The sequence below is a fragment of the Peromyscus maniculatus genome, chromosome 18, assembly GCF_049852395.1.
Source record: "Peromyscus maniculatus bairdii isolate BWxNUB_F1_BW_parent chromosome 18, HU_Pman_BW_mat_3.1, whole genome shotgun sequence".
NCBI lineage: Eukaryota > Metazoa > Chordata > Mammalia > Rodentia > Cricetidae > Peromyscus > Peromyscus maniculatus.
The window spans coordinates 42,614,491-42,640,338 of record NC_134869.1 but is presented as its reverse complement, the minus strand read 5'-3'; the positions used below and the strand labels follow the sequence as shown (position 1 = coordinate 42,640,338).

Below are 25,848 nucleotides of genomic sequence, written 5' to 3'. Positions count from 1 at the left end.
AGGGTCCAAAGCTACACAGGGAAACCCTGTCTCAAAAAACCAAAAAAAAAAAAAAAAAAAAAGAACTCAGCTGATAAACCCAAGATCAATCCCACCAAAGTTCATCCTGAGGAGTGCATGAGTTTCTTGACTGACTTTGGAGCATGATGAAGGGTTACTTACAGAAGCATGGGTAACCCCAAGGTAGCCTGAGTAGAAATTCTTCACCCAGCATGGATGACAGCTTCCCTGCAGCCACGAAAATGGAGTTTCCCTCTCCAGTTAATCTTTCTCTGTAACAAAATGTATTGTTAAAGCTGGCAGTCTCGGCACTCAAGAGGCAGAGACAGGCAGATCTCTGTGAGTTCGAGACCAGCCTGGGCTACAGAATGAGTTCCGAGACAGCCAGGGCTACACAGAGAAACTCTGTCTCGAAAAACAACAACAACAAAAAGTACTGTTAATTTTAAAAGAAAATGACCTGAGAAGTGTGTAGGAGAATTCATATTTCCTTGGGTCTAGACTGATGCCGCCTCAGCTCCTCAGCTCCAGGGAACTTCATTATAAAATCACATCAGAAGTTGTTCCAGGTACTTTGTATCCAGTTGCCTCTGAGTCCTGGATGTACCACATAAACCATCTTCCTGTTATCACTTCCACCCACACCAGGAATCCACAGCACATCCCAATGAGCTATTCTTCGTGTTGGCAGGGATCTTAAATGACGACCTCTACTTTCAAATCCAATGAATATTTATTAAGCAACTGTTCTGTTCAAGAAACAATCTCTTTTGGAGCCCCCTTGAGACCCGCTTGCAAGAGACAAATAATGGTACTATTGTAACTGCACAGCCAGATGCAGAATAATGATGGCTGAGAGGACATCCAGCCTTCCTTCTGTAACTCATGCTTCCAGCATCATTACAGCCACCCCAGCCTTCCCTGTGCCTTTTAAACTTTTATAACTTGAGCTGTCACGGTGGCACACATCATCTAGAAACAACTTTTAAAATCAGGACGATAAAGTTGAGGAAAAGTTTGTTCTTCACGACAGCTCCTACACCTAATGAGAAGCGATCACGGTGCGTGAGAGTGAAGCGTGCTTTTAGAGTCACGGGGCAGCAAAGTATGCTGTTCTTCCTCTTAAAACTGAGGTGTGCAGAAGTGGGAGTTTGTTGCAGACCTCCTGATACATTGGTTTACAGAGTTGGTTTTGTGTAGATAATAAGGTGAGGGTGAGATGGAGGAGTCTGGAGACACACCACGGGTGCCCTCTTTAAAGAGACTTAGTCCCAGAACTTGGGAGGCAGAAGCAGGCGGATCTCTGTGAGTTGGAGGCCAGGCAGGTCTATAGAGCAAATTCCAGGATGGCCACAGCTCCACAGAGCCTTGTCTTGAATGAAACAAAACAAATCTGTAGCGGTGACATGTACTTGAGCTCAGGTGTTCTCTTTTAAATAAGCTGTGACCTTCCACCAATCAAATTTGAACCTGTCTCTGTCAAAAGTTACCAACTTTTCATTTATAAAGTAGCTAAACTGTAAGTTGATATGGTCATGTCGATGTTAAAAAATAAACATTAAGGTAGTGGGGGTTGTGGGGGGATAAGGAGGGATAACTAACACCAGAGATCTTTGAAAAAGCCATATGGACACCTACTACTGTAGAGTTTCGTAGAGTGTGTGTGTGTTGTGTGTGTGTGTGTGTGTTGTGTATGTGTGTGTGATATGTCTGTGTGTGGTTGTGTGTGTGTGTGTCTGTGGTGTTTATGTGTGGTGTGTGTGTGTGTGTGTGTGTGTGTGTGTGTGTGATAAAGGGAGTTTAACAGTGTTACCCTATAATAGAGTGGGTGGAATGCCTCTCCCATACACCAGGGGCTATCATCTAAAAAGCCCAGTGCCAGGTATGGGTTACCTTTTGTCCAGCTGTTGCTCAGCAAGGTCCCATAGACTCCCTCCCAAACATTACAGCTGCTGCCATTGCTCTTGGTTACCCTCAGGAGCTTGACAGAAAGACCCTGTTGCAGAAGACACCCTATGCCTGTGTCGTAGGACATGGAGACTTCTCTCACACATACTTGTGTATGACCTGTCTACCTGTATCTGTATATAACTATTTATATTCTTAAGAGTTTTAGTGCTATGTGTGATACTCCATCTTTTTTTTTAACCTTTTCTTAGACAAGTCAAGCATGGTACAAATCTGTGAGTCGCAGATTTCAACTCAAGGGGCTAAGGAAGCAGGATTTTGTGGTCAGGAGCTTGAGATGTGGCTAGGCAAATTGAAAGTCCCTTTTAATATATATATAATATATGTCATATATATTATTTATATATATTATTCATATATATATGTATTAGACACAACTTTACATGTAGATAAGAAGTTGATCACTTAGAACATTTTCAAATACAATTCATTAACTTCAGTCATTTGAACTCATTAGTAATAAACTCAGAGTCACCAATAACACACTGGTGTTGCATTAAGGACAGAAATCAATAAAGCACTCCCCCTGGTGTCATTTGGCCAGGAGCAACCCCAGATGTGAGTTCTCTCCTCCACTCTCCCTGTGTCTTCCTTCTGCTGCTTGAGTCTGAATCTGTGCCTGCCTGAAGGCTGTCCTGTGAATTTGTCTCTGTGCCCGTGTGTCACCTCTGACAAAAGGCTTCACGCTCTCTCTTACTGAGCAGCACAGACAGCCTCACACAGGAAAGGAATGAGGGAAATTTTGCAGGAATCATTGACCGTGTTTAACAAGGGATGAAATCTCTGGCTCTGACCCAGATAACGTGCTGGGAGCCATTCCCCAGCAGTGGCCATGGTGGTCGGGAGAATCTTGCAGCCTGACTGACTAGCAGCCAGAGTGTTTCTTTATTTATACAGAATTTAGTTAGCAGGAATACATTTATGATGTTTTAAAACATAGATCATATCATTTTTGTTTTGGACATGTGTTTTACTTTTTTTGTTCATCTTAGTCATCATTAATAAATTATGACAGAACAGAGTTATCATTTTTAATCATTTCCCTCAAGTTTTGATATCATTAATAAACAGAGTTATCATTCTTACTCATAAACCCATAACCCAATTTTTGAGAATCTAGAGGCATATGACAGCCTGTGGTCAGGCTGGTTGTTTTGGTTGCTTTAGGGACATTAGACCAAAACAAAATCTTCAAGTCACCCTGGGCATTTTGCCATGTCTCAGGCAGTGTATTATTAACTCTTAGTGGTCAGAGTACCCAGGAAAAATCTTTAGGCCAAAACTGTTGCAGTTATTATTCAAATTCTGCCATAATACAATCAATGTTTATATTATATCCTTATAGAATTTGTCTATATGTCTAATCCTGGCATTCTGTTGTTCCTTGGCCATATGACATTATAGTGGCTCTGCATGAGCTAACTTCTAAGAGAGGAAGGTCCTGACACCTCACACTTTTATCATCTTTTCACTCTGTACTTGATCAATATGTTTCTATGTAGGGCAGGGTTGTATGCCACGTAACTGTCTGAGTGTACAGTGGGAAGAGGCTTGTAATCTGAGCTGTGGCCAACTCCTCTAGCCCACCGAATCTTGTTGACCTTTTTAATTTACTTTGTTTTGAATATCTTGTTCCAGTGTAAGTACAGAGACAGATGTTTCAAGAATGTCACATAGCCTCATGAAGAGACCTCTGGCTTCTTTTTTATGTGTCACAACCTCCAAGGCATAAGGAAGACCTTCAAGTAGATAAGGATATCTCCCTCAAAGTGGGGTGGGGTAGTATGTTCAGGACTTTCCTGGGTAAGCTTAGAAGCAGCATTCCTGGGAGAAGGCACAAATGATTTATAAGGAATTTTTTTTATCAATCCAACATCCCCAAATTGTACAAATATTAAAAATGCCGCAAGTATGTAACAGGTGGAGATGAAAAGGTGGCATGGCAGCCATCATGTGGCTCAGCTCTGCTGGATCTTTGTCAAGCAGCTGTGCTGACTTTATGACTTCTGCCGTTCCATTCAGACATGGCTGTGCCAATAACGAACCAGTGCTAACATCAGCAACACCCATGTCGGGTGTACACTCATTTTAAAAGGATGCTTTCAATCTATGTTTGTTGTTTTCAGCAAATGATTATCCTAACGCATGTACAAACACACATGCATTACTACATAGTAAGACCCTGCCCCCCCCCCAAAAAAAAAAACAACAAAATCTTAGTGCCACGGAATGCCTCCCTGCAAGTCATTGATTGGGGCGGCTGCAGAGGCCCTCAAAACAACACAGGCCGTTGCCGTTGCTCTTGGCTACCTACCATAACTAGAGGCCACCGTGGCTCAGGGGACATTGCAGAAGAGGAGGCAGGAAGAACATAAGAGCTGGGAACGAGAGCTGTAAAGTGTTATTTTCTGGACATGGCACAACTGTTGCATTTATTAACTCTCAGCGGCCGTGGTTCCCTGCACAAGATCAAGCTGTCAATATTCCAACCTGCATGGGGGCGAGGCTCATGAGGCCACACCCCTAGCTGAGGAGCATGCATGGGGGCGGAGCTCATGAGGCCCCGCCCCTAGCTGAGGAACTATTGGCAACTGATTGTGGCTGGAAGAGGAAAAGTAATTTATTTTTTAATAAATCTTATTTAATTTATTTTAATTTTTTATATGCATTGGTGTTTGACCTGTATGTCTTTGTGAGGGAGTCAGATCCATTGGAACTTGAATTACAGACAGTTGTGAGCTGCCATGTGGATGCTGGGAATTGAACCTGGGTCCTCTGGAAGAGCAGCCAGGGGTCTTAACCGCTGAGCCATCTCTCCAGCAAGGGAAAGTAATTTTTAATTAGGGATGTGGCCACTAGTAGGTTGTTCATGCTCCAGCAGATGACGTAACACCCTTGCACACACAGACAGCCCTAATTAGACCCAGGGGCTTATGAAAAAAAGGAGACATGAAGTTGGGGGGAAGAATAAATAAAAGTGCTCTATTTTAACCAGGCAGTGATGGCCCATGCCTTTAATCCCAGCACTCAGGAGGCAGAGGCAGGCGGATCTCAGTGAGTTTGAGGCCAGCCTGGGCTACAGAGTGAGATCTAGGACAGCCAGGACTACACAGAGAAACTGTGTCTCAAAAAATAAACAAACAACAACAAAAATATGCTATTTTATATATGTGTGTGTGTGTGTACACATACATACACATGTCAATATATATACACATATATATTTATAAATACATATATTATATGGTGCTAGTGAGATGGCTTGTCAGGTAAGGACGTTAGCTACCAAGTCTGACAATCTTAGTTCAATCTCTGGCATCCACATATTGGAAGGAGACCAACTTCTACAAGGTGTCCTCTCACCGACACATGCAAGCCATGACACATGCCCCCCCACAAACACACATTAACTACATAACTATAATATATACAGTATGTGGCTTATTATATTCAACAAATACTATTTACACTAAGCGAGGTACTGGGGCTGGAGAGATGGCTCAGAGGTTAAGAGCACCGACTGCTCTTCCAGAGGTCCTGAGTTCAATTCCAAGCAACCACATGGTGGCTCACTAAGCGAGGTACTAGGAACACACCAAGGTAGTTCTTGTAGTATAATATTGCAGAAACTAACCTTTCTGTAAAGTGTTGTGTGCACATGTGCACATTTGCATGTGTGTGTGTGTGTTTGTGCTGAGTAATGAAAATATAGATTTATTAAGAGTTACCAAGGAAAGTGAGAAATAACTCCCAAAATTTGGAAGAGCTCCAAGAGAGGAATAGCTTCTATATTTATTTTATTACTATTTGAAGGTTGACCAGATGGCTCAGTAACTAACAGCACTTGCCATGAAAGCCTGATGGCTTGGGTTTGAACATCAGAATGAATGCTGGAAGGAGAGAACCCACTTCTAAAAATTACCCTCTGATGACCTGGACACAAGTACTGTGGCATGCATCTGTACATGAGCACACACACACACACACACACACACACACACACACACACACACACATTCATAATAAACTAAAACGGGGCGATGGCGGCACATGCTCTTAATCCCAGGACTCAGGAGACAGAAACAGGAGGATCTCTGTGAGTTGGAGGCCAGCCTGGTCTACAGAGTGAGTACCAGGGTTGTTATGCAGAGAAACCCTGTCTCAGGAAAAAAACAAACAAACAAACCATACCCCCCCCCCAATAAACCCAAAATACTACTAATAATGAGGAACTAAAAATAGGAAACATTTGAGTCAAACACTATATAATGTTTAGTTGGCCCCTACCCTTATGTACTTAGCACATAGCTTAGGAAATACGTCACTTCACTTCCATCTCTAGTGACACCTCTCCTCCATCCCTAAAGGACTGTCCTGAAGGTTTGAAGTGTTTGCTTTTCACAATTGCTCCGCTGGACAAGGCTTCTGTGCGCGACAGGCGGCCGACATCCAAGGTTGCTGTTCTCTGAAAGAAAGAACTTGCCCTCCCACCATTTCCCCACTTCTCATAAAGCTTCCTCTGCGGCATCAAGCTTCCACCCAGAGCTCTTCCCTCGGTCTGCGCATCTTGTCCAGTCTTGCCTTCCGTCTCTGAGTTAATGGGGCGTAATAAGCACGAGCAAACTGCAGGCTAGGTCTCCACATTCGGGGAAAGTGAGTCTCCCCCACCTACTCGTCAAAATTCTCTTGGCTTCTCCTGCCTTTTTGCTCTTGCGTTAAATTTTAAAGTCAAATTCTCAATTTGAAAATAAAATGCTGCTGGACTTTTGATTGGACTGTAGTCACACTGAATTTATAAATTATTTGGGGTGAAAATGATGCTATGCATTGCTTTGTGACCCTGAGACCCCTATTTGTGAGTATTGTGTATGTTTACATTGATTTATTCTTTCTCCAAGCTCTTTCCATAAAACCTCCTGGTATTTATTTTAGGGGAGATTTTGCTCATCATCAGAGTCAGTACTAAGCACTTTCTATTTTTGTGAGTCTGTATCAGTTTTTTTTTTTTTTTTTTTTTTTTTTTTTTTTTTTTTTTTTCTGTATCAGTTTTAAAGTCCTTAGGCTGGACAAGGTCTAAGGTTCACTCCAGAATGGTCTAGGTTGGACTTCAGAGCCATGACATCATTTGATAAAAAAGTTAAATCAGGGACTGGAGAGATGGCTCAGAGGTTAAGAGCACTGATTGCTCTCCCAGAGGTCCTGAGTTCAATTCCCAGCAACCTCATGGTGGCTCACAGCCATCTGTAATGAGATCTGGTGCCCTCTTCTGGACTGCATTCATACACGCTGTATACATAATAAATAAATAAATAAATCTAAAAAAAAAAAAAGTTAAATCAACAGCCTGTGGTATGGGGAGCAAACCACTAAAGAAACACAGGAACCCAGCGGGGTTTCAAAAGGAGTAATTTAAAACACAGTGATTGGCACAGAACAAGGACTTGACCTCCAGAAGAAGTTATGTTGACTGTTTTGTCTAGTATCAGAACTACAGATGAATATGGAACTCTAACTACTAGGTTCCTTTTTCATCATGGCATTTTTACAGGAATTCTAATGGAAGCACATAAAGAGACAAATGGTTTGTGTGATGTGATTTAATACAATGAGACGCCCCAACTCACTCAGGGCAGTACTAGCTGGTGTCCCTCTGTAAGCCCTTCATACTGGCTTGCCTCTCTTCCAAAAGTGACAGAGGTAGATGCCACCACCCTTCTCTCTTACACAGTCTGTCTTAGGGTCACTATTGCTCTCTGGGGGCAAGAGACAGGAAGGTCAAGAGTTTGAGCATCACCCAGGCTATACTGTGAGACCTTAGTCACAAAGCAATGCCTTTTCAGGCTGGGGGTGAGGCTCCAAGGCAGAGCACTTGCCTAACGTAAACAAGGCCCTGGGTTCCAGCTCTAATATCGCCCAGAAATCTTAGCAATTAAAAATAACAACAGCAATGCAAGAACCTGGGTCCAGTTCGCTGCACCCATGTGGCCGCTGCACCCACCCGGGCACAGAACCCAGTTCCAGGATATCTTATACCTTCTTCCAGCCTCTGCGTGTACCAGGCATATACATGATGCACACACGTACATGCAGACACTCACACACACGTAAAATATAAGTAAAGGACTTGTTTAATTCAATAGGACTGACAGGATGGCTCCGTGGGTAAAGATGCATGATGCCTAACTTGGGTTTGGTGGGAGGAGAAATCAGCTCCTGCAGGTTGTCTCTCTGACCTCCACATCAGCACTGTGGCACAGATGCACACACACACCTGCACAAATAATAATGTTGATGTGGAATTAAATTTTCAAATTGACAGGCAAAGTGACGCACACCTTTGATGCAAGCACTTGGAAGGTGGAGGCAGGTAGATCTTTGAGCTCTAGGCCATATGCCAGTACCTCCTTGTTCTTGCTCAAATTCATGGCTTCTTTTTTCGTTTATTGTTGTTACGTGTGTCTATGTATATATTCCTAATATAACCTGCTCCATCTACATAATGTCACTCTGTCATTTTCAGGGCTGACCCTTTGGTACTAGATAAACAGTGGGTGTGCTCTTCCCTGAGGAAGACGGTTTCTCCCACTCTCAGCCTTCCTTAGTTACCTGGAGTTCTTCGTGTAGAGTTGAGGCCCCCTGGGCTTTCCTGTGGGAGCCGGTTTTCGGGTTCCTCGTGGCTTTACCCAGCAGGTCCGCATAGAGGATGATTAGGACCACGGGCCTGAGTGCAGGTGTCTGAGATGGCCTGCACTTGGCTGTGCTGGGGGAGGAGGTCTTTTGCTCCACCCCTTGGCGTCTCTATAAAAACCCTGGACCAGAGACAGTCGGGGGCCGTTGGAATAGGTTCCAGGCCCTCCCGAGGCTATCCTTTATTTTCTATCTGTTTATCTCCGCCATATAAATCCTTCTATCTAACATTTCCTGCAGCTCGCACTCAAGAAAACTCTAGGGAGCTGTGGGGGTGGTGGGTAAACGCCCCTCACTTTCCCCGGTCCGTGTCAGCATGGTGGTTGTTGTCTTTGTTCGGCTCATGTTCAGGCAGCCATGTTGGTGGGACTTGGAGTGTAGCTACTAACATGACAAGGAGACACAGCGTCACCGCAAACTCCCTTATCCGCTGGCTCTTACTCCCTCTGCTTCCTCTTCAGCAATGATCCCAGAGCCTGATGAGCCGGGCAGCGGTGCCACACGCCTGTAATCCCAGCACTCGGGAGGCAGAGCCAGGCAGATCTCTGTGAGTTCGAGGCCAGCCTGGGCTACAGAGTGAGTTCTAAGACAGGCTCCAAAGCTACACAGAGAAACCCTGTCTCGAAAAACCAAAAAAGAAAGAAAGAAAAGAAATATGAGTACAAAGAAAATATGTAAAAATGCTTTTCATTTCTCACAAGAGGAAATGAAGAATGTCTGAAGGTGATAAATGAAGAAATCTAGTGTGTTATAGTTGGGTGTGCTGGCACCTACCCAGCTCAAAAAACAAACAAACAACAAACAAAGTGAGCTCCAGGACAGCCAGCCAGGGCTGTTACACACAGAAACCCTGTCTTGAAAAAACAAAAACAAGGGGCTGGAGAGATGGCTCAGGTTAAGAGCACTGGCTGTTCTTCGAGACGTCCTGAGTTCAGTTCCCAGAACCCACATGGTGGCTCACAACCATCTGTAGTGAGATCTGGTGCCCTCTTCTGGCCTGCTGTATACATAATAAATAAATAAATCTTTAAAAAAATAAAAACCAAGACAAATAAACAAGCAAAAAGAGTCTCAGTTGGGGGCTGGAGAGATGGCTCAGTTGTTAAAAGCAGGCGATGCTCTTGCTAAGGACCCAGGTTCGGTTCCCAGCCCCCACGTTGGGGGGGGGCTCACAACCGTCTATATTCTGTCACCTTTGACCTCCTGGGACACCTGCACTCTCACACACATGCCCACACACAAACATACCTAAGTACATAAGGAAAGACAGGTTAAAATGTTCTTACACAGCTCTGTTTAATTGGACGAGAAAGGATGGCGCACTATGGCGATATTCTCAAGAAAATGATTAAAATAGTAGTAAATCTGGTGTATTTGTAATGTGAACATCTTGACTAAGAGTGAGACAGGCAGATCTCTAGGAGTTCCAGGCCAGCCAGGGTTGTAGAGTGAGACCCGGTGTCTGTGAGGGTGGAGAGGAAAACGGTTCAGGCAAGAAAGCTTGTTAGCATGGATAGCTTGGGTCCGAACTAACGATCACAGAGACACAAATGATTTCTTCACTCCAAGAGCCACCGACCCGGGAACCTTCAGACCGCTTGAGCTGGCTTGCACCTAGCTCTGAATATGTAGTCCTTCAGTGGCGTAGGCAAGTAAGCGAGAGGGATGAAGATAAACTGGGCGTCCCAGCCCGCGGGGTATCGGGTGCGCGGGTGCCTGGAGGTCAGCGCGTGCTCCATGCAGTCGGTGACTGGGCTCAGGTCGGCACTGCACTTCTCGAAGTTTCGTTTGGCGTTGCTGCAAACTGAAGGAAAACAGAGGAAGGAGGTCAGCAGTCTCTCCTCTGGATCATTTAAAAGGTGCGTGTGGTCACAGAAGGCTAACTAGGGTTAACCTACATGAGGACCAGGATTCCAGATCAGACCTGTGCGTCCTGATATAGTAGTCACTAGCCACACGCATGAAGATCAAACCTTTGCTTTTATTTAATGCTAGGAATTGGGTTTGTTTGTTTGTTTGTTTGTTTGTGAGTCAGGGTCTCTCTGTGTAGCCCTGGCTAACCTGGAACTCGCTCTGTAGACCAGGCTGGCCTCCAACTCACAGAAATGTGCCTGCCTCTGCCACCCAAGTGCTGGGATTAAAGTATGTACCACCACTGCCCAGCAGTAAATGTTATTTTTAAAACTCAACTCTAAGATTTTCTTTTCAACTGAAATTTTTATTATTCATTTATTTATTATGTGTACATTTATATATGTCTGCACATGATACATCCCATGTGTGGGGGTCGGGGGACAGCCTTGGGGGTTGGTTCCGTCCTACACCTTTATATGGGTTCTGAAGATTGAAGACAGGTCATCGGGCTTACGTAGCCAACACTGTTACCAGCTAAGCTATAATGCTGGCCCTCACCTATAAATTTGTGCATTTTAGCTGAGTTATAACTTACATATCATAAAATCCAGCCAGTTAAAATGTACCGACCATGGGTTTTAGTGTGCTTAGAGTTGTACAACCATCACCACATTTGAACTTTAGAACATTTTCTACATTCTTAGAATAAACCCTGCAGGATGGGCATGCAGCTCAGTGGCAGAGTTCTTGGCTAGAACATGCGTGGCCCTGGGATTGATCACCACATGACACCACACACACATATACACACATACATATATACACCCACATACATACACACACATATACACACATACGTGTATATACACCCATATACATACACACACACAAATACACACACATATATGAACACACACTTAAAACATAAACCACAATACATAGACATACACTTATATACAAACACACACACACACACACACACACACACACACACACAACCCTGAAGCCATTCTTCTCTCTCCAATCTATCCAAACCAAGGCAACATCTAATCTGTCTGTCTCTATGGATTTGCCTGGGCATTTTATATAAATGCATTGTATTCATTGTTGTGTGTTGTGGGTTGTGTGTATTATCGTAGCATGTGGTGCATGCCAGAGAGTGCTCTTAGAAGTCACCTGTGTTTTCTTTTTCTTATACAGGCACGCACACCACCTCTATGCTCTAGTCTACCTAAAGAAAGACTCTGGGGCTAGGGACACTGCAGGAAAAGTGCTTTGCTGTGGAAGAATCCTCTTTTACACTGTAAAGATTTGTCACTCAAATTGGTTTAATACAACGCTGATTGGCCGGACAGGAAGTATACGTGGGACAACCAAACTAAGGATGATGGGAAGGAGAAGGGTGGAGTCAGGCAGAATACCAGCCAGACGCTGAGCAAGCAGGACATGTAGAAAATGAGGTAACAAGCCACCAGCCATGTGGCAAAGCATAAATAGACATATGGGTGAATTTAAATGTAAGAGTTAGCTAGTAACAAGCCTGACCTATCGGCCAAGCATTTGTAATTCATATTCAGCCTCTGTGTCCATTATTTGGGTATTCGGGACTGGGCAGTTGGGACAGGAAATGTCTGTCTATAAAGCTTGCCATACAAACCCCCAGAATCCACATAAAAAGCCAGGCCATGTCTGTAATCCCAGCATGGTAGGATGGAAATATAGGTCCTGGGACTTCCTAGACTGTTCATTCAGAGACCTTGTCTCAAAAACTAAGGTGGGGGAGTGAGAGATGACACCCAAAGTCCACCTCTGCTCTCCACATGTGCAAACACAGGCAACCCACACACACATACACACACAGACCTACATACACACAGAGTAACTTACAATGGTCAAAAAACTGCTGTCCGTAGGCTTCCTTGACATGCTCGGGGGCTGCTTCCCAGACTTTCTTGCTTCTCTCAACGATTAAGTCTGCATCGGTCATTCTAGTTCTGAAGCTCCCAGGTTCAATTATGCTGACTTTCACCCCAAAATCTTGAATCTCACACCTGAAATAAAAGTACTTAAATTACCTCCTTTGATGAAAATAATCACTATTTTCAGTTCTCTCTCTCTCTCTCTCTCTCTCTCTCTCTCTCTCTCTCTCTTTCTCTCTCTCTGTGTGTGTGTGTGTGTGTGTGTGTGTGTGTGTGTGTGTGTTAGTTTGAATGTAATTGACTCCCATAACCCCCATAATCTCATAGGGAGTGGCTCTATTAGGAGGTGTGGTCTTGTTGGAGGAGGATGGATGGATGGATGGATGGACAGACAGGCGGGCGGACGGACAGACAGGCGGACGGACGGACGGACGGACGGATGGACGGATGGATGGATGGATGACACATGCCTTTAATCCACATCTTGAGGCTGGAGGGCACACCTTTAATCTGGCCCACACCTTCTTTTCAAAGTGTATCACTGTGGGGACAGGCTGTGAGGTCTTTTTCTTTACTCAGTATGACAGTCGGCTTCCTGTTGCCTCTGAGTCAAGATGTAGGACTGTCAGCTCCAGCACCACATCTGTCTGCACGCCGCCATGCTCCCCCATCATTGCTCATAAATGGACTGAAACTCTGAAACTGTAAGTGAGCCAGTCTCAATTAAATGTTTTCTTTGTAAGAGTTGCTGTGGTCATGGTGTCTCTTCACAGCAATAAAAACCCAAACTAAGTCTCTCTCCTCTCCCTCTCCTTCTCTCTCTCTCTCTCTCTCTCTCTCTCTCTCTCTCTCTCTCTCTCTCACACACACACACACACACACACACACACACACACACCTATAACAATAGCTTTACTGCAGATTTTAAAGGACAGAGAGCCAAGTGTAGTGGCACACCTTTATCCCAGCACTTAGGAGGCAGAGACAGGTGGATCTCTGTGATTTGAGGCCAGTCTGGTCTACAGAGTGAGTTCCAGGCCAGCCATGGCTACATAGTGAGACCCTGTCTCAAAAGCATAAAATAAAGGACAGAGAAATAGGAAAAATAATAATTTAAACATTCAATAATTGGAACGTGATTACACCAACCCCTATAACCATTAATCTGATCATCCGAACCGTTCTTTTGCTTTATTTGAATTTTATTTTACTCTGCGTGTATGTGTTTACCACATCATACCTGTAGGAGGTCAGAGTCCCACTGGCAGGTGTGTGTGTGTGTGTGTGTGTGTGTGTGTGTGTGTGTGTGTGTATGTGTGTGTGTTTACACACCGTTCCTGTAGGAGGTCAGAGTCCGACTGGGAGGAGTCAGCCCTCTCCCCCTGCTCGCAGGTATTCAGGATGACCTCAGCTGGTCAGGCTCAGCAGCACATGCCTGTGCTCACTGAGCCACCCCACCAACCCCTACGTGGCTCTTTTAACAAGAGCACAGGCTGCTCTTCCAGAGGACAAAGGTTTGTTTACCAGCACCCAGATGGCGCCTTACAACTGGCCATAACTCAAGTCCCAGGGCATCTGACACAGTCTTCTGAGCTCTACAAGCACCAGAGATGAACGTGGTACACACATCTGCATTCAGAGAAACCCTTGTACACAGAAGATGGACACGGTGCAGACACCCACATGCAGATGTGCACTCATACACGTAAAATAAAAGTGTTAAGTACCCAGGAGGGGAACGGAAGACCAGTAATGAAGAAAACAGCATTGATTGTGATGGTGCTGTGCTAGGTGTTTGGTTTTTGTTTTTGTTTTGTTTTGTTTTTCGAGACAGGTTTCCCTGTGTAGCTTTGCACCTTTCCTGGATCTCACTCTGTAGACCAGGCTGGCCTCGAACTCACAGAGATCCACCTGCCTCTGCCTCCTGAGTGCTGGGATTAAAGGCGTGCGCCACCACCGCCCGGCCGCTAGGTGTTTTATATGCATGAACTGAACATGTTAATACTGAGTTCCTCACCTCAAAAATTTCACAGTGAGTAAAGAGCCCACATCCAGAGAAGGAAGATGGTGAGCAACAGACTCTCCACTGGAGCCTCAGACAGAATGAGGCTCTGTCAACAACCTCACCAGATTTTTGACTCTGAAGAACTCTGAGGGGATAACTGTTGTTTTAAAACACCACAAACTTTAAATTCCTTGTGATAATGTATTATAGGAGCCATGGGAAGTGAATGATTACTACAAGATCATATTCAAGCCTCTTTTCCCAAGATCAAGCCCTGCTAAAGGGAGTTTGTACAAAAATATGTTGTACCAGGGGGTGGACTGCTACACATGTTCCTACGTCCACAGCTGATTGGACCACGGTACTTGCTTGACTGGAGGACAGCCGGTCTTAGGTCTAGACAGTGGCTCTGTCTATTATTACATATGACATAGGCAAATATTTAACCTCCTCTCTGCAGTTCCCAAAGACACAGACTGTCTTCCAGGAAGAAAAGCAAAAGCCATCCTCCCTGCAGAAGGGGAATCTTGGAAGGGATGAATCTTGAGAACTAACTGTGATGTAGCGACAGAAGATAAGGACTTTGGGCTAGAACACCATTCTGCCAAACCTTGACTGACAGCTGAATTTTGGAAAAAAACTTAAGTTTGGGTCTCAGTTTCCATGAATTAGTAATAATACCCACATATGGGATTTTTGATCCAGACCAGTGTGGTAATGCATGCTTTTAATCCCAGCACTTGGGAGGCAAGGCAGACAGATCTCTTTGAGTTAGGGGGCCTGCCAGGGGCACTTGGTAAGATCCTGTCTGAAAAAAAGATTGATTGATTGATTGATTGGTTGGTTGATTGGTTTTTAGATAGATGATACACCTGTAACCCCAGCCCTGGAAAAGTTGGAGTAGGATGCTCAGGAGTTCAAGGCCAGCCTCAGCTACCTGAGAAAAGCAAGGCAGAGGTCAGCCTGGGCTACCTACAACGACAACCCTGTTTCAAAACAACCAACAAAGGATTTTAGGTGGCTCATGTCCGTAATCTCAGCATGCAGGAAGCCGAGGCAGGAGGAGGGCCTAAGCTTGAGGCCAACAAGACCTAGAGAGAGAGATCCAGGCCAGACTGGGCTACAGAGTGAGGTCCTGTGTCAATCAGTACCACAGATATGGGGAGTGACCAAACACATAGCCCGAGAAAGCTCAAAGCACAATGTCCGCGGCAGTGACGTATTTGGGACTTTTGATTTTGATCCTAATGGAGTCAGTTACCTCAGTACATCTGAAAACGCTTCGACGCCATACTTGGAGCAACTGTAGAATCCTGCACAAAAAGCAATCCTTCCCAAAGCACTGGAGACATTGACGATCCTGCCCCGAGCCTTCTTCACCAGGGGAAGCATGCTCAAAGTCACCTGGATCAAACCAAACAGGTTCACTTGAAAGACATCCATGCAGTCCTTGGGTTTCAGCCACTCCATGTAAGCAAATGGTGGGAAAACGCCTGCGTTGTTAACCAAACCCCAGAGTCCTGAAACAACAGAATGTAAATCAAGACTTGAATTTCTGATGAAAATAACAGTGACTTATGCTGGCCAGTTTTCCTGCTAATAAACAACTAAAAATGCTAGAGAAAAAAAATCAAGTTTTAGCCCGGCGGTGGTGGCACATGCCTTTAATCCCAGCACTTGGGAGGCAGAGCCAGGTGAATCTCTGTGAGCCTGGGCTATAGAGTGAGATCCAGGAAAGGTGCAAAGCTACACAGAGAAACCCTGTCTCAGATAGATAGATAGATAGATAGATAGATAGATAGATAGATAGATAGATAGATAGATAGATAGATGATAGAGAGATAGACAGATGATAGATAAAATTGAGATGAGATCTCCTTCCATAGCCTAGGCTGACCTATAACTAACGATTCTCCTCCTTCCACCTCCCAAGCGCTGGGACTACAACTGTAAACTACCATGTCTGGAAATACGTATCTTTTTTTTTTTTTTTTTTTTTTTTTTTTTTTTTTTTGGTTTTTCGAGACAGGGTTTCTCTGTGTAGCTTTGCGCCTTTCCTGGAGCTCACTTGGTAGCCCAGGCTGGCCTCGAACTCACAGAGATCCGCCTGGCTCTGCCTCCCGAGTGCTGGGATTAAAGGCGTGTGCCACCATCGCCCAGCTGGAAATATGTATCTTAAATATATCAGTAGACAGGGGCTTTTGGCTTGGGGGTTTTGTGCTGCCTGGTTTTATGTCAACATGATACAAGCTAGGGTTATGTGAAAGGAAGGAGCCTCGGTTGAGAAAATGTGTTCATAGGCTGCAGCCGTGGAGCATTTTCTTAATTAGAGATTGTTGGGGGAGGGCCCAGCCATCAATCATGGTGGGTGGTGCCATTCCTAAACTGGTGGTCCTGGGTTCTATAAGAAAGCAGGCTGAGCAAGTCATAAGGAACAAGCCAGTAAGCAGTACCCCTTCATGGCCTCTGCATCAGCTTGTGCCTCCAGGATCCTGCTCTGTTTGAGTTCCTGTCCTAACTTCCTTTGATGCTGAACAATGATATTTAAGTGTAAGTCAAATAAACCCTTTTCTCCCCAAAAGCTGCTTTGGTCATAGTGTCGCACAGCAATAGTAACCCTAAGACAGGTTTATTTTTGTTGTTGTTTTGTTTTGTTTCTGGTGTGTGTGTGTGTGTGTGTGTGTGTGTGTGTGTGTGTGTGTGTGTGTGTGTGTTTGAGACAGGTTCTTTCTATGTGGCCCTGGCTATCCTGAAACTCACTATGTAGACTCACTTCTCCACCTGCCTCTGCCTCCCAAATGCTGGGATTAAAGGTGTGCACCGCCACTCGATCCTATCAATAAAAAAATTATTAAAAGTCAGACCAGGGCTGGAGAGGTGGCTCAGAGGTTAAGAGCACTGGCTGTTCTTCCAGAGGTCCTGAGTTCAATCCCCAGCAACCACATGGTGGCTCACAACCATTTATAATGAGATCTGGTGCCCTCTTCTGGTTTGTAGACAGAACACTGTATGTGTAATAAATAAATAAATCTTAAAAAAAAAAAAAAAGTCAGACCAAATGCTAAGGAATGCAATAATCTAGAGAAAATAAATAGAACGAGGATTTCTGGTTTTGATTTTTAAGGGAATTTGTCAACCACTGTGAACTTTAACTTTAGTAATTCTAGAGGTGGCAGGTTTCCACAATACCTTCTGGACTTTAAATCCTAAGAAATGTCTTCAGTCAGAAGAAAGTCATTTTAGATGGAAGATTCTCAAGAAAGAATGATGGAACTGGCCATAGACACAGACGCACATGCCTGTTATCCGAGCACTCAGGAGGCAGAGGCAGGAGAATTGCTGTTAGTTCAAGGCCAGCCTGGTCTACATAGGAGTTCCTAGCTAGTCAAGGCTACATAGTGAGACTGTTTCAATAATAATAATAATAATAATAATAATAATAATAATAATAATGGTAATAATAACAACAACACAAGAAAAATCTTGGACTGATGAGATGGTTCAGCAAGGTTGCCAGGCAAGGCTTGATGACCTGAGTTTGATCCCTGGAACCCAGATAAGAGGGAAGGAGAGAATAAACTCCATGAAGTAGTTCTCTGATCCGCACATGCACACCACGGCACGTGCATGCCCCATATAATAATAACAAATCATGTATTTTAAAGGAAAAAATTGTACTTGATAAACTAGATTAACAAACTTTGGAAGAACTGAAGTGAAAACCATGTGTATTGTAAAGTTTGGTAGTGGAGAATGTGGAACAAAAACTTTGGTCAGGGAAGTCAAGTGTGGTTGCTTATAGTCACAGCATGGGTTTCAAAGAAGAAATGGAATCTAAAAATCTCCCGAACATAAAGAATTGTTTCTTGGGGCTGGAGAGATGGCTCAGGAGTTAAGATCACTGGCTGTTCTTCCAGAGGACCTGGGTTCAATTCCCAGCACCCACAGATGCTTACAACTCTCTTACTCTAGTCTCAGGGTATCCAATACCTCCTTCTAGATTCCATGGGCACCAGGCACACAAGGGGTACACAGACATTCATGGAGGCAAAAACCTATAACACATAAAATAAAGTCTTTAGAAAAAAATTTTAGCTGGGCGGTGGTGGCACATGCCTTTAGTCCCAGTACTTGGGAGGCAGAGGCAGGCGGATCTCTGTGAGTTCGAGGCCAGCCTGGGCTACCAAGTGAGTTCCAGGAAAGGCACAAAGCTACACAGAGAAACCCTGTCTCTAAAAAAAAAAAAAAAAAAAAAAAAAAAAAACAAAACAATGCTCTATGAGGGAAAATCCGTTTTCTCCAGGGGAATGACACTAGATATATCAACACATTCTAGGGCAGGGCCCACGCTCAGGAGTAGTCAGGCAGCACAGATCAGACTCCTTGTAGTGGTTTTCTTTTTGTTTGCTTGCTTTGTTTTTTTCCCCCATAGAGACAGGGTTTCTCTATGTAACAGCCCTGGCTGTCCTGGAACCCACTTTGTAGACCAGGCTGGCCTTGAACTCACAGAGATCCATCCACCTCTACCTCCTGAGTGCTGGGATTAAAGGCGTGTACCACCATGCCCGGCTTTTTGTTTTTATTTTTAAGAGAGAGAAAGAATATGAAATTGGGTTGGGGAAGGGGCTGGGAGGAGTTGGGGGACAGAAAAGAATACAAAAAAAAAAGTGTTGCATGAAATTATCGAAGAATGAATTTTAAAATGAAAATAGATAAATACCACTATATTGAATATTTAAAAAGAGATAAAGAAAAATTAATAGTGAAAGTATTTCTTTGTACCTTTGTTCCCAACACGCTCCTTCACCCACTGAGTGGCTGCCACAATACTCTCTGTCTTGGTGACATCGAGGATCACCGTCTCCAGCCTGTTTGATGTCTTCCTTCTCAACTCCTCGGCTCCCTTCTCAGTCAGACATGCAGCCAGCACCCTCATGCCTCTCATGTCCAGCTGTCTGGCCAGCAGGTTCCCAAAGCCCGAGTCACAGCCAGTGATGAAGACATACTTGTCTTGGAGATGGCTCACCACCTGCCTCTCACGGTACCAACGCAGAAGTTGGTAAAGGACCACAAGGGTCACCAGGTACAACCACATTTTGAGGGAATGTCCTTGAATAGAAAGAGAATAGATTTTGTCATGCAAATGGATTTGGATGTGGCTTAGAGGATATGTATCACAAATTGCTAAATGGTCTTATAATAAAAAACTTGGAGCCAGATATTGATGTAAATGCTGAAAGATCAGAGGTATGCCACACAATCCTACAGGCCAAGCAGTCATAGAAAGATCAAATCAAACTCTAAAAGATATGCTAAATAAACAGAAAGGGGTACCGAAAACCTCCAGAAATAGATTACATAATGTTCGATTAACTTTGAATTTTCTCAATGCTAATGAGAAAGGAACAACAGCTGCAGAGAGACATTGGATAATAGAAAAAAATACCAAATTAAATCAGCCTGTATACTTTAAAGATGTGTTGACCTCAGAATGGAAACCAGGATATGTATTATATTGGGGAAAAGGTTTGGCTTTTGTTTCCACAGGAGAAGAAAAGCTATGGATACCAACAAAATTGATAAAGGTTTGATCTGAACAAATGAGACCTCTTAATTAGAGGAGGTGATAGTTCATCAACCAACGTGACTCTTCAATTTAAACTAACTTATACCACTAACAGATGCTTTTCATTTAGTCAGATATAACTTGCCAAAAGGGAACCTCCCCAAAGTTAGGATTGGGGAAGGGTTTTGTTTTTGTCATTCAGGAGAATGAAGGCTAAGGAATCTGAAGAACACTGGACAAATGAGACATCTGAAGAAAAAGGACAAATCATACAGAAAAAAAAGTCCCACAATGTAAGCAGTGAACCATGACCATGCCTAACAGCAACCTATGAAGTCTTTGAAAGGATGATGGGGCCCACAGTGACAATTCCACAGGGACAATAATAATCCACTAAGCTGACAAACACCACTCAAAGATCAGCTTTGGACTACAGACTGCTCAAGACCATATCAAGATGGCTAGCTGAGATGACCCAGCTTCACAGACTACTCCAGTCAGGACTTGACCATAATCCTAAATTTTCTTTGTGTGCCCAAAAGACTACCAGTGCCCCCAATCAGCAGGAAGTAGCCTAGAAAACTACACTCACATTCCCAAAAAATAGATTATGGATGTTTGTTTAGAATGGTTTGTTACCAGTGTCAATTGATAATGGTCAGGAAAAACAGCTAAACAAAAGAAATTAGATTCAGGGTTCTTGTTTAAAAAAAAAGAGAAAAAAGAAAAAAAGAAGAAGATATAGATAAGAGGTAGATTATTAAATATGGGAAAAGAAAGATATAGAAATGGTGGGATAAAGGGATAGATTATTGAATATACTCTGAAAAGAAAAAAGGGAGGATATGGATATGATAAGATAAAAAGATAGATTATTGAATCTACCTTTAAAAAGCAACTACTAGTTTTAAATATTTTACATTGGATTGGATTTTTGTATATGTATTCAAATTATGTGTATTGATACAAATTTGAGATTGATTTTGTTAGAAAATACTGTATATATATTTTTAATCTTGTTCAAGGTATTGTACCTATATAGTTCATTTAACAATGTAATGCAAATTTCTAGTCCTTGAAAGTTATTATTACCAGTTAATTAGGATATAAAGAAATGCAGGTTAATAGTTAGTCACCTATTACAATCAAACCTGTAGTCAGGTTAGGTATGTTTTCAAGGTCAAACAGAGATATATTTTAGATAGACAGGCCATCTTCAAACACTTCAGAGATCTACAGACTATGGCATTTAAGATGTTTTATTAACAGAGGTTCTTTTTTTTTTTTTTTTTTGTTTTTTCAAAACAGGGTTTCTCTGTGTAGCTTTGTGCCTTTCCTGGAACTCACTTGGTAGCCCAGGCTGGCCTCGAACTCACAGAGATCCGCCTGCCTCTGCCTCCCGAGTGCTGGGATTAAAGGCGTGCGCCACCGCCGCCTGGCAGAGGAGGTTCTTTTTTTAAATGAAAATGAGACATGTCTGCTCCTGGTAGCACCAATCTACTTCAGAGATGATGGGCATCAAAGAAACTCCATATGGAGTTTACTTTCTTTGTGGCAAAAGTTATCCACTGGGCAAGAAAGTACCCTTACATGAACTGCTGACAGTATGCTGTCCAAATGGACAAGCAGGACACAAAAGAAAGGACTGCCGAACCTTGCTAAGACAAGATAGTAAGGCCCTTTAGAAAACCCTGCTTCATAAATGAGTCTGTGAGATATTCTAGGCCTGTAGGCTGAAGATGGATGCCCCAACATTGCAGAGGAACCTTGGGTGACTGTCCAGGCAGCCGGCTGTTTCTGTCATTTCTCACATTTTTTTGGAAGTCATTTGTTTGTAATTCTGCTTACTCAGTAAATATTATTTCCTTCTCAGGTCTCTGATGGAGTTGAAGACTAGATAGTTATAGTTTTCCTTGTTAACAAATTTAGAAAAGAAACTCACTAAAGAGGCATAAAGTGTATAAGTTTGAAAGACATCAAAAGGAAGTTTTCAGTTGGTAATACAAGTTAGGATAGAAAGTAAATTAGGTACAACATTTTGAACTCACCAAAATAGGATAGATAATAGAGTATTTTCTCTGAATTTTTCAAATGTTTATGGACTGTACATTGTGTATGTAATTCTTGACTGTATATATTGTATATACTTATTGTATATAGTTTTTCTTATATTAGTTATAACCTTTTATTATTTTAGACAAAAAAAAGGGGAAATGTGATATATTGTGTACCCTAATAAAATTTGTCTGAAGATCAGAAGACAGAACAAGCCATTAGATTAAACATAGAGGCCAGGCAGTGGTAGCACACACCTTTAATCCTAGCACTTGGGAGGCAGAGATCTGTCTGGATCTCTGTGAGTTCAAAGCCACCCTGGACTACATGAGATTGACTCAGTCTATGAGAGAAACAGAGCCAGGCAGTGGTGGCACACACCTTCACAGGAAGTGAAGTCTGAGCAGAGAAAGGTATATAAGACGTGAGGAGACAGGAACTAGAGGCTTTTTCAGGCTGAGGAGTCCCAGAGGTAAGAGGTGGTTTGTTCCTTTGTCTCTCTGATCTTTCAGCATTTACACCAATATCTGGTCTGGGTTTTTTGTTATAAGACCATTCAGCAATTCGTGTTAGAAGGAAGAGCTCTTCACCAGCCCTGGGCTCGATTGCCAATAAGAAAAACAGAGAGAGTGCAGTAGAGTACAATACAGTGACAGATATCTTAGCAGAAGTTATACGCCCATTGCCAGGTGTGTGGCACATGCCCATGATCCCAGTATCAGGAAGGTGGAGGCCAGAGCACTAACCATATGTCAAGTTTTAGGCCATCCTAGGCTATATGAGATGCTATGTAAGAGGGAAGAAGAAAAGTTACATATACTACAAAGAAAAACTCCTAGATTTGTCTAAGAAAGAAAGAAAGAAAGAAAGAAAGAAAGAAAGAAAGAAAGAAAGAAAGAAAGAAAGAAAGAAAGAAAGAAGGAAAGAAGGAAAGAAGGAAAGAAGGAAAGAAGGAAAGAAGGAAAGAAGGAAAGAAGGAAAGAAGGAAAGAAGGAAAGAAAAAAAGAAAGCATGGAGGGAGACCGGAGAGGTGGCTCAGCAGTTAAGAACTGCTTGTTCTTCCAGAGGCCCCAAGTTCAATTCCCAGCACCCACACGTCAGCCCACAACCGTTTGTAACCCAGTCCCAGGGGATCAGATCTGACGCCCTCTTCTGGTCTCTGAGGGCACTGCATTATGTGGTTCACAGACATACATGCAGACAAAACATCTAATACATAAAATAAAGGTTAAACAAAGTTTTAAAGATCTTACAGTGGCAGTTGAGGGTAGATTAAACAGGGATTTGTTTGTGGGGAAATCAATTAGAAGACCCAATAGTTTGTGTGAGATATTACATGCAGAGAAATTTATAAATATAGACCAATCTGCATGGCTGTTCAAATTGATTTCATGGGCTGGGATGTATCTCTGTTGGTAGAGTGCCTGCATCAGGCCTTGAGTTAGATGCTCAGCAACCTACAAACCAAGTGTGGTGGCACAAGTCGTAATCCCAGCACTCTGGAGGTGGAGGCAGGAGGATCAGACATTTGAAGTCACCCTCAATTACTACATAGAAAGTTTGAGGTTACAGGACAGTCTGTCTCAAAAAAGATAATGAAATACATGTGACATGAAAGCAAAAACATTTCAGAGAGAAAGAGGACCAGCAAAGGGTGGTAAGAAAGCGGTGGGGGGGGGCATATAACAAAGTGTAATGATATGTGTATATCAAAATGAAATGCCATGCAGTAGCACATTGCTTTATAGGCTAACTACAAAACAATAAAGAAAGGAAAAGATTAGTGTTCAACGTTGCCTGTTTCTGTATGGAGTTCTGGAGAACTGCTGACCATTTTTTGTCAGTCTATAAGTGTTGGCTAAACAATATAATCTATGAATAGAGATCAAAGATAACTGTGGAGGTGCAAAGACCTGAGGAGGCCTCTCCCACAATGCCTGCAAGAGGGGACCCTACACAATTCATTTCTTAGTACATCATAAAGAGCCCCCCATTCCTGGCCCCTAACCTCCTCTCTCTTAGTTCATTCTATCTCTCTCTTTAATTTTTTTTTTTTTTTTTTTTTGGAGACAGGATCTCATTATATAGCCCTGGCTGTCTGGGAACTCACTATGCAGATCAGGCTAGCTTTAAGCTCACAGAGATCTGCCTGCCTTTGTCTCCTGAGTACTAGTATCAAAGGTGTGCGCCACCACACCTGGCTGTGCCATGCTCTTTCTTATAACTTGCTCTTTAATCCTAGCAAGTAGTTTCCAGTGTGCCAGAGAAGACAGGTTTTTCTGGTTTTCAATGCTATCACTATGTTGCCCAGGTTGGCCTTGAACACTTGGGCTCAAATGGTTATCAGCCTCCCGTGTAGCTGGAACCAAGGACTGGCTGCTGTGTGCAGAAATACAGGTTTTGCATTACCTCTACATATGTTTCTCTCACTACTTCTTCCTTTTTTCCCCAACCTTTATCTATTTAGAAAATAATACTTATAACCAGGCAGTGGTGGCGCACACCTTTAATCCCAGCACTAAAGAACCAACAACAAACAAACAAAACCTCAGTGTATTCTCTGTTGAATTTTCAGTCTTAGTGTGCAAACAGACAAGAAAATGCAGTCTCTGATGGAGCCACTGAATCAGTGAATGTTGCGGTCAACAGCTCCCAACCCATGTTCACGCAAGGAACCCTAATGATACTCGGAGGGTCCCTCACCCAAAAAAGTTGTGACGGTGGGAGCAGGAGCTTGTTAGGGAAAGGGACTTCTATGGGAGTGGGAGAGGGATAAGAGATTTGAATGGAGGGAATACGATCAAAACGCATTTACACACATGCACTCGGGTTCTCTAGAGGAAAAGAACTGAGAATGAAAACAGACGTTACGGAGGGGATGTGGAGATTTACTTACACAGCACGCACTCACTGTCCGTGATGACTGTCTCCACACTGGAGAGGCTTAGAACCCTGCACCTCAGCAGTCCCGGCTGTCCTGGAAGGCCTCGGGGATTCCGGGGGAGCCTCTGGTTTTCAGTCTATGTTGGCCAAGAGAGCAGAGTTCCGATGTTAATGAAGGATGTCAACACAGACGACATGCTCGCTGGTGAGGGTCTAAGGTGGGCATGCAAAAAAAAAAAAAAAATCAACTGCTTCTCCCTCAGACTTCGTGTCTAGGCCTCCACCAGAAGGTGCCACCCACTCTGGGGAAGGGGCATCCTCCTTCAGCTAATCCTTCCAGGAAATACTCTTACAAACCTGCCGAGAGGTATTTTTCTTAGTTGATTCCAGATCTGATCAAGTTGGCAACCCGAAAGATTAAGCATCAAAACCTCCCTCTTTGTCAACTTGACAACCAATCACACTTCATTTCATACCTGATTTCTAAATGAAGACAACAATGTCATAATTCCATCTCACTATCCTATATACAACTGAAAATACACTTTCTTCTTTTGTAGTTTTTTGGAAACAGGGTCTCGCTATGTAACTCTGGCTGACTTAGAATTCATTATGTAGACCAAGCTGGCTTTGAATTCAGAGTTCAAGAGCCTGCCTCTCTGCCTCCAACGTGCTGGGATTAAACACGCGCACCACCACACCTGGCTGCTATCCTTTTTTAAGTAGGATTTTTGGTTCTTTGAGAATGCCATGCAGGCACCTATGTGTTTTGATCGTAGTCACGCCTCACCTGTCCCCCCTAACTCCTCCCAGATCCACTCCCCACCTCCTGACCCTCCTCCAAACTTATGTCCTTTTTAAAAAATATGTTTCTATATTTGTGTGAGTGAACGTGCCTGGCGCCTGCAGAA

General features: G+C 43.3%; 1 protein-coding gene across 7 annotated transcripts in view; it reads right to left on the bottom strand.

The window, feature by feature from the left end:
• Positions 1-9,932: 9,932 nt before the first annotated feature.
• The window catches only part of LOC102922490 (17-beta-hydroxysteroid dehydrogenase type 6), a 28,679-nt gene continuing 12,763 nt past the window's right edge, over positions 9,933-25,848 (bottom strand). For 5 of the 7 annotated variants that reach the window (XM_076554069.1, XM_076554064.1, XM_076554068.1 and 2 more), the window contains exons 2-6: positions 24,951-25,074; positions 19,216-19,542; positions 15,695-15,953; positions 12,397-12,560; positions 9,933-10,459 (exon numbers count right to left, since the gene is read on the bottom strand). In XM_076554069.1, coding sequence (XP_076410184.1) covers positions 10,245-10,459; positions 12,397-12,560; positions 15,695-15,953; positions 19,216-19,528 — 951 coding nt within the window. In that variant the 5' untranslated portion in view covers positions 19,529-19,542; positions 24,951-25,074 and the 3' untranslated portion in view covers positions 9,933-10,244. Of the gene's footprint in view, positions 10,460-12,396; positions 12,561-15,694; positions 15,954-19,215; positions 19,543-24,950; positions 25,151-25,848 lie in introns of all 7 variants that reach the window. The other 2 variants (XM_076554065.1, XM_076554070.1) reach the window with 1 other exon arrangement.